This window comes from Lytechinus pictus, chromosome 12, assembly GCF_037042905.1.
Source record: "Lytechinus pictus isolate F3 Inbred chromosome 12, Lp3.0, whole genome shotgun sequence".
Lineage (NCBI taxonomy): Eukaryota > Metazoa > Echinodermata > Echinoidea > Temnopleuroida > Toxopneustidae > Lytechinus > Lytechinus pictus.
Genome location: NC_087256.1, coordinates 27,084,171 through 27,094,107, shown reverse-complemented (window position 1 = coordinate 27,094,107; position 9,937 = coordinate 27,084,171). Strand labels below are relative to the sequence as shown.

Sequence of the window (9,937 nt, the reverse complement as noted above, 5' to 3'; positions counted from 1 at the left end):
TTTTTGGTTAAAAATCCTGGATCCGCCCCTGAGTGTGTGGTATTTCATCCATACTGCTACTAATTTTTTAATAAGTCACAATGTAAGGAGGCACTATTGATACTGGGTCATATTTTGTGAGCGAGCGAATTTTTTTTAATGAAAATGAAATTTTGTGATGCATTTTTAAGTAATTATCAGAAAATGATATCATAATATCACCTTTTTCCTTTATTACCCTTTTTTGTTGGTCGTGGAACTTTTTTTTTTTTTTTTGGGGGGGGGAGGGGTGTACAAAGCTCCGAAGCTTACCCTGGCGGCGGGGCCTTAATTGGAAGCAAATTTTTTTAAATTCAATTGAATAGAGTCCTATGACTCTTTCTGATAGGCCCTTTCTTTCTCATTCTAGTTTTTCTATTCTTCACATATATCCCCCCACACACACACGGACAGTGGCGCCTCCACTAGTTCTTACACTAGTATATACAACGCATGAATTTATTGAAAAGAATATAGAAGGTAGTTGAATAGTAAAGGCTGTGGTCAAACTGAATTTAGTGACATTTATAATGAAATTATGAATGTATGCATTTCCCCCTCCAGCTTCGGCCTTCTCCGCAAACCATCGGAGGGGAGGTCAGTAGTAAAGGGAGGGGGCGGAACCCAAATCGGGGTCTTATAACACAAACGCCTGATTTCAGACTAGTTTTATTTATTGACAATTTGACATCGATTAAGCGCTATCAGCTGAGCTGAGCTGACAGAAGATAACGAAGGTCGCTAAAATAATAATACTTTTAAAACTCGTTTCGCGATTGTACACGCCTCCCCAAATGTTTAACCAACTTCGTCAAGTTGCAAGAGCATTAAAATCCATTCCAAATCAGAGTGCGACCAACTTTCAGCTCTGGAACCAGCCCACTACTTTTTGTCGCAGATTTCTGTACAGCATGCGGTTCGTCCAGTTCGAGGAGTCGGGCAAGTGCCGGGTGGGCGTGGAGGTAGAAGCTGGTGGTGATTTTGTTGATCTCTGCGGCTCGGATCAGACGATACCAGATACAACCTTGAAACTGATTGAAGGCGGGCCGAGCCTCATACAACAGGCACAAAAGTAAATGTTTAAATACGATATTTTAAAATTCATCTGGAAAACATGACTGTATCACACTCACACAGTTAAATTCGTGCCAGGCAGTGGCAATGACTCGATCGCCACTCCAGTGAGTGTCATTAATTTTTTTTTGTTCATTGTGAAGTGATCACTAAAACTATCAGGGTGCAATTGTTTCTCTTTCTATTCATGTTTGGTTCCTTTTATTCTTAGAGTGCATAGCTGCTAGCTGTAAAGCATGTCCCTAACTTAGATTTATGCATGTCTGAAACAGAGTCAGAAATTTAAAATGGGTATGGATTAGCTTTATCCTAGGCAGAAACTAATACTAAATCAATGGAATTTGTCTAGTGTAGTGCGCTTGTCAAGTATGATAAGTTTCTTTTGGGACCCAGTTTAGAATAGATGAAAGTAACTTTCTAATAACATTATTTGTCCTTAACAAACAGTATTATTAGTTAAACATTTAATTTTAAAAATTTTTGTTTTTTTTAATTATTTTTCTTTGTCATAGAGAAAAGGATAGAAATGTCCAATCCCTATTGTACTTCACCCCAACTTGAGATGCCAGTAGTAACAACTTTTGAAAACAAATAACTATCCTTTTTTTGTTTGCAGTTTTGTTCAAATGGTCATCTACTATCTTTTTTATGTGTGTGTGTGTGGGGGGGGGGGGGTTGGATTCCCTAAGTCTTAATTACTGTATTATTTTGTATTAACTGAAATTTCCTGGAGTTTTTTTTATAAACAGTAATTTTATAAGTGAAACGTCGCAGAAATGTACACTTCTGTACATAAAATTTGACCATTACTACATTTGCATATAAACCAATATCATGAAAATATCTCTATGTACACTAAATCATTGGTCTAAACTGGTTTGGAAGACCACAGAACATCGCTTCCAAGACGGCTTCAAGCATTCCCATTACACGTTAACTAGACTAGTTTCCACTTATCTAGTTTTAACTTGGATAGACGAAAATGGGATTTTTTAATACTGTACCTTGGACAGGTCTTGTGAAACTTTTAGAATTCTAATTAGGTAGATGTGCTATATTTCTACAGAATGTTTATGAAATTGAATTTGTGACACTTCCATGAATGCGATCACCGATTCTCCAATGCTCTACCTTTCTCTTAATATGTTTGATTTTTCAGGGTCGTTGAATCTCCAGACAGGCGTATTTTGAAGAGGACCGATGTGAAACTCTTATCCCCAATCACAGGTCCTCAGAAAGTGATATGTATCGGTATGAACTACAGAGATCACTGCACAGAACAGAACTACCCAATACCTACCGAACCGGTCATCTTCAGCAAGTTTGCCAGTGCCATCATAGGTCCCAATGACGATGTTGTGTACCCTGAGCTCACCGATGCGTTAGATTGGGAAGTGGAGCTGACGATTGTCATCGGAAAGGGCGGCAAGAATATCAAGGTTGGCATTGATAAAATTTATTAGTCAAATTTTGAGAGGCCGACTATTGTACGGAAACTATGGCCCCTAAAATGGTATTGTGTCTGTTCCGGTTGGATCTGCGCTTGAATCTTCCCTTTAGTGCATTTCTGTTTGTCATGGAAGATTAATGGCAGAATAGTGCTTATTGTTATTGAATTTTTATTCATTTCATGTATCATTCAAAGTTTGAAGGGGGTATCTTGGAATCAGCGCCCAGTTGGATCGGGCAGTTGATAGGTCAATTGGTCCATTGCAAATGCAGATCAAACAACTTCCTGAGTTTCTCCCAGTGCTCACAATATGTCATGGTACTTCCATTAGTCTGGCAGTGAAGTAGTTCAAGGCGCATTTCTTGAAGCAGAATGACAGCATATTGTGGAAATAAATGTGACAAATATTGGGAAGCTTATTACTTCCTCAATTTTTAACCAATGTGAATGAGACTTCTTGCACACAATTGTCTAAACTGATACTTACACATAAATGCCTTTTTGAGAATTATTTCTCTTGTATTTCACCCGTCATTATTTTCTTTGTGCAGGAGAAAGATGCAATGGACCATGTATTTGGATACACCGTGGCACATGACGTAAGCGCTAGAGATTGGCAGATGCAGAAGAATGGGAAGCAATGGCTTCTTGGTAAAACCATGGACGATTTCTGCCCTCTTGGTCCTGCTATCGTTACAACGGATGCAATATCAGGTATAACAATATACTACTGCTAGAATATATTTTGAAATTCAAGAATAATAAAAAATGTGTATTATGTATAGGAAGACATGTAGTTGATTCGACTTATGTCGTATCAGATTGAATTCAGCGTGTAATCCTTAAAGATAAAATGTAGAATTTTTATACCAATGTGGCTAAAAATTAATTTAGAAGTTTGAGTATAAAATTGGGGGGGGGGGGGGTAAATGCATGTAGTATTGTGCTTTAGGTAACTAATGCAACTTCTCCATTTCGAATCAAGTTTCTTCCTTTGTGTTTGGTTAGAATCATTAAATTCCCTCCCAATTTGATTTCCTGAAGATATGTGTTCACACACTCCCTCTTGCTCTTTACAGATCCCCATTCAATTTCATGAAGATATGCATTCGTACACTCCCTTTCTCTTTATAGATCCCCGATTCGATTTCATGAAGATATGCGTTCACTCACTCCCTCTTTCTCTTTACAGATCCCCATAAGTTAGGAATCCGGTGTCGAGTTAACGGAGAGACGGTGCAGGAGAGTAATACCGAGCAGATGATCTTCAAAACAGCTTCCCTCATTCAGTTCATTTCACAGTAAGTCACACGTAAATCTGCATTTCAAATGTAAGGTAGTCTGTCAGAAATCTGAACCAGGGGGGTGTTTCACAGAGATTTAAGTATGACTCAAGTCGCACTTAAATGGTGACGCGTACAAGATATGCAATGCGCACTCTTATTGATCAATACGGTCCTCTTCGTATGATCTGACCAATGCGGTCATGTCTGTTATAACGCACGCAAATTGACATTTAAGTGCGACTCTAAGTCATAATTAAATCTTTGTGAAACACCCCCCAGGTCTTTTGCATGAGAATCCTGCAAGCAGTCTCTCGTTACCAATCCTTGCACTTCATCATGGACTTGACAATTGGAAATGCAGGGAAGCCGCTATGAAAAGAAACATAGTGCCGTTATAGAGGGATTTCTGCTAAATGACCTGGCACAGGCTTTTGACAAGCTACCTAAGGAGTCAGTCTTGTAATGCAGGGGCCCATCTTACAAAGAGTGGCGATTGATCTGATCAATCACAACTATGGAAAGCCAGCAAAGTCAACATATAAAATGCATGTTTTGTTCTAAAAAAAATTCTAGATATGACTGTATATCCATGAATTCATTGATTTCTTGACAATTTGGTGTGTTCTTCTTTGTTTACCAAGGACATTTTGCAAATTTCCTGTAGAAAAAATTATGACACTGATGGATTTCCATAGAGTTACGATTGATTGGATCAATCGTTACTCTTTGTAAGACGGGGCAGGATAAGCTCTAATCTTAAATGGCTAAAACAGAGGTGCCCCTTTCCTTTTTTAACTTGATGTAATTTTTTGTTCTTCTTTAGGTTTATCACGTTGGTTCCCGGTGATATCATCTTGACCGGCACACCTCCAGGAGTGGGTGTCTTCAGGAAACCAGAACCTGTCTACCTCAAGGTACATACCCTGTAATCATTCAATAAGACAGGCCAGAGATACATTCTGGGAACGTGCCGATAAAGCTCATTTGTACCCAACTCCGAAGGGTCGGTCAGACAGTTAGATGATGGCTCGTGGTGGTTTGTGGATACAACCGGGGCTCTGTAACACGAAGATTAGCGATCAATCGCTACATGGACTGACCAATTAAAATCAATGTTACATGCGCATTTAGTTCAAAATACTGACCAGTAACCAATCAGAAGTGTTCTCCCCTATTTGCTATTCATCGCTAAGCTTTGTGGTATGGAGCCCAGAACCCTTTGACCAATTCTTTTTTGATGGCTTTCAACAAGGGTCATATTGCTTAGTGAGCAAAGCGTAATGCATAAGAAACTGCGAAGAGTAACTTACTGAAAGAGGACTATCCAGTATCCAAACTCTACAATAAAATGCCCTAAACTGCCATCTAAATTGGTCAAGTGTAGTAGCCACTTCAAACACGAAATACAAACCAGGTGGGTGTTTCATAAAGCTGTTCGTAAGTTAAGAGCAACTTTAGGAACGACTGGTGATCCTTTCTTATGGCAAATGGTATATTCATTGGCGATGGTTTAAGCGCGTAAGAAAGGTCCACCAGTCGTTTCTAAAGTTGCACTTAACTTGCGAACAGCTTTATGAAACGGCCCCCAGGTATTAAACATCAAGCCTCATTGATTATAATAAAATAGGGTGAATAGAATAGTTCATTTCTAGGTGCTTATAGCTGAAAGGTGTATGCATTGATTGTATAAATGCCCAATAGAAGTAGTTTATTGTTCACTTGTGCATTTTATGATGTCCATTGAGGTATTTACTTTTCAAAAGGGATTCATGAGGCACTTAGTAGTGATTGCCTGATATATCTGCGCAAAAGACGTCTCCATGTTTTGTAACATGTAGAACTGGGGGATGTTTCACAAAGATTTAAGTATGACTTAGAGTCGCACTTAAATGCTGACGCGTATATGATATGTAACGCGCAATCTTATTGATTAATACGCAGTAGTGCGAGTCCTAATGGCATGATCTGACCAATGCGGTCATGCCTTTTATTGCGTACGCAACTAGGCATTTAAGTGCGACTTAAGTCATACTTAAATCTTTGTGAAACAACCCCGGGTCTGTTAATCCTATGGTTCCGGTTTCATCAAATATATAATCATTAACAAATCCTAGGATTCAATGGTATATTTGATCACAACCTATCAAACTGCACCAAGTGCATTTCAGTACGTAATTACAATTGCTGTGGAGACAAGGAATGCATGAAGATTGTTGTATAATACTTGTATATAGTTTATATCATGCTATAAGCTTACATGTATAAGATCGAGTGACCTAAAAAACGCGGGCGGAAATCCCAGGGGGGGACACAATATCAAATGTCCCCCCTACTATTTTTGGTCTTTTATGATGGAAAGAAATATATCATTCAAAGTCGAAATAAAACATGTATTTTGGACGAGATGACCTTTTTTTTTGGCTTGTCAAATTTTCCAGCCCCTGGTCCCCCCTACCTTTGGGGAGAGATTTCTGCCCTTGCTCAAAAATAAATATCTGAATTTTAATAAATTTATAATTAGAATTAGCTCAAATTTTCATTCATCCTTTTGTCAAAATCATGAAAAACATATACCTCATTTTAGTCGAATTCCTCCTCACAGACCTCGAGTATTGACGTCATAGTGCTGCCAACTTAGATGCCAGGCTTGAGCCATTGCCTTGCAAGCGTTGGTGATCTGCAGCTGGCGCATCTCTGACAACTCCATTTATACATATTCCTATATCCTCTGAGGGAGGGCGCTATGAGATTATGATGTCATATGCATAAGGTTTTTTAATTGGTGTTCCCTAGTTTGAATGGTCCCAATAGATTGAACTTGTATTCAAGCTACCGGTAAGCACTATATAATGCTGTATATCGTTACATGTATAATCTGTTGTCTATCCTTTTCATATTCTCTTTCATTAACAGCGTGGTGATATCGTGGAATGTGAAATTGATGAGATTGGGACGATCAGGAATCGCATCGTGTGAGGCTTCCAGTTTGAAAATTGGACCTGCTCCGCATGCACAGCACTTGGATCCCTTGTTAATCATTGCCATTGCAATATTTGTAAGAGAACATTTGTACTATCAAATTGATCATGTGATCTATAGGAAATTGTGCTGGCCACATTCAAGTTGTGATTAAAATTTTGCATAACTTTGAGAAAAGTTTTATGAAAGAACCCACTAGAAAGCAGGTGTCAGAAGAGCGCAGGTGTTGATGCCCCTAGCCTTCATACCAGGAGCTAAGCTTTATTTGGGCCATATTTGACCCAATTGTCCACTGCAAAATCAAGATATTTTTAAACTTCTGTATCTGTATATTTTACCTGGTTTGTATCCACTCAGTCCACTAGTAGATGGTCTAAATCTCAGATCCTCTAACACCACCATGGCTATTAAAACCCAATTGGTCTAATATCACTTTGGTCAATTACCGTTTGGTGCAATCATCACTTGGTCTAACAGGCATTAAAGGACAAGTCTGCCTTAACAAAAAGTTGATTTGAATAAAAAGAGAAAAATCCAACAAGCATAACACTGAAAATTTCATCAAAATCGGATGTAAAATAAGAAAATTATGACATTTTAAAGTTTTGCTTAATTTCACAAAACAGTTATATGCACATCCTTGTGGGTATGCAAATGAGGAGACCGATGACGTCATCCACTCACTAACTCTTTTGTATTTTATTACATAAAATAGGGAATATCCTATTTTTCTCCTCATTGTCAAGTGAAACAACGATTAATTCCTCCCTGAACATGTTGTAGATGAGGTTCAATGACATTTGCTCCAGGGACAATCGCTCCAATGCAAAATCTGCACGTTAAACCAAACATAAAATATGACTTCCATAACTAAAACCCTAATTATCATTATTCTGAACCAAAAACTCTATTACAATCCTAACTCTAACCCTATGCCCTCAGAGATAATAAAAACCGGAGCAAATGTCGCAGGAGCAGATGTCGTGTCACCGTAGATGAACTGGGATTAGACCATGTTGGATGAGACTAAATGGAAATTAGACGAAGTGGGTGTAGACCAAGTGGGTGTAGACCATGTGGCAATTACCATTTTTAATGGTGTAACATCTTAATATTGTAACAGTTGTTATCACAGTATTTGTATCGTCATCTCGCACTCTTCGAGTATATGGTCGTGTCTCGTGCTTGAACTTTGTTTTCATTACAAGGAAAAACTAACAATTCAGTCTTAAATGTGATTACAATTCCATTTAATTGAATTTATGTGACATTGCAACATCGAAGTAGTGAATACAGTTTATCACAGAGCACTTGAGAGGTTTATAAACATTATAACTATATATGTTACTTGCAAATAAATATTAAGTATTTAGTATTCTGGATAACAAAATAGTGAGTGAACAGAATAACATTTTGAAACGGTAGTAATAATAAACTAATACTTATGAAGCACGTAATCAGTTAAAACTTTAGATTTGCTTTACATACAGCTTTCCAATTTTACTGCACTACAACCAAAATATACATGTATTTAGATTTCTCTTAATTGAACATAATGATGCTCTTGAATGTAGATGTGCCAAGAACTTTATTCAAAACTTGCCCCCATAAAAAGCAATGCTACCCTCTTTTTTGTTACTCTTGCAACATGTAAAATTAAAGGATCTTCAGTTGAGCAAAGTCTCTAATGTGGCTGGTGTGGTTGATGTATACACTCCTAAACAAATCAATGCAACCTCGTAAGAAATTCTTTTGTCAACAAAAGCAACTCCTCCAACAATGGAGTTCCCCTATCATGTTTAGCATTTAGATATAGATGTCTTGAATCCACTTCAAAATTTATTTTCCTTTTGAAGGAAATGCTTGATAAGTTATGTAGTTTAAGATATTTAGACCGTGCAATGAAATTGCCTTTACGTGTAAATGTCAAACCAACAGTCCCAAGTACAAGGACCTAAAGTATATTTTGAAATTATGTGAATAAAATGTGATCCGGAACAGTGGAAATATTTCTTTCCAAATTTCTTTGTAATAAAATTGGTTGAAAATGCATTAATTTGACTTCAACTTCTTGTGATATCATCTCTCTCTCTCTCTCAGATGCAGTTTATATGTGTGCAATGGCCTTTACATGTACATCAAACAAAACAAGGGTTTGTACAGTGTATATAGCCCTATTTTATCATTATGAGCTTTAACCAAATACATATAGGCCTTCATCGGGTCTTCAAGGGGCAAGTCCACCCCACCAAATAGTTAATTTTATGTATAAATAGGGAAACTATCAATCATGCCAAGCAATTCAAATTTTATCAAAATCCGATGTGAATAAGAAAATTGTAACATCTTAAAGTTTTGCTTAATTACTAAAAAAACAGTTATACAGGGTGTTTCTAAAAAAGAGGTAACCAAAGTTCAAAGGTCAGGTATATCAAGAATACATCATTTATTCTTGTGAATTCTATTCTACATAGTTGAATAACTCATGGGCCCGTATTCTGAAGTCGGGTTTAACTTAAACTTAGGTTTAAAGTTGTGGTTTAAGTATGGATAGCCAATTGTTACATAAATCACTAACAGTAGAGATATGATATTTCAGCTCATTTGGCTCTCAAATCATTCACAATGTCTAGGAAGTATAAATAAATGATTGTCTTCACCATCGATGAATCAGGAAAGAGCACAGTAAACATAATAAACATACAACTTTATAAAAATTTTGATACTTTTGGCTTCCCATAATTTTAGCACAGACTTAGACTGTGGTTTAAGTTAAACCTGACTTCAGAATACGGGCCATCAACTTTAATTTGACACCATGCTCGCGTCACAATTGCCACTGAGTTATGGTCCTTAATTCGAAGGCGAATGGTACAAAACCTACTTTTTCCAAGTTTTGGGTTTTAATGTAATAATAATAATACACTGTAAAAAAAAATTAGTAGAAATTACTTAATAAAATTGTGGCAAAAAATTGCCTGAATTTTTTCAAGTATTTATGACTTTGGCAGTTTTAAGTAAAATTTACTTATTTTCTTTGCTTCCATTTTACTCAAGAAAATTAAGTTACAATAACTTAATTCAATTAAGTAAAACAATCAACAAAATATTTGAAAATATCAAATGGGGG

At 37.0% G+C, this 9,937-nt stretch overlaps 1 protein-coding gene across 1 annotated transcript; it reads left to right on the top strand.

Moving 5' to 3' along the window:
* Positions 1-491: 491 nt before the first annotated feature.
* On the top strand, positions 492-8,874 carry LOC129273088 (fumarylacetoacetate hydrolase domain-containing protein 2-like). The gene is made up of 6 exons (XM_054910139.2): positions 492-1,090; positions 2,252-2,531; positions 3,094-3,256; positions 3,735-3,843; positions 4,652-4,742; positions 6,742-8,874. Exons 1-6 carry the CDS (start codon positions 813-815, stop codon positions 6,802-6,804), a joined length of 984 nt encoding a protein of 327 aa, XP_054766114.2. The 5' UTR covers positions 492-812; the 3' UTR covers positions 6,805-8,874.
* Positions 8,875-9,937: the final 1,063 nt, after the last annotated feature.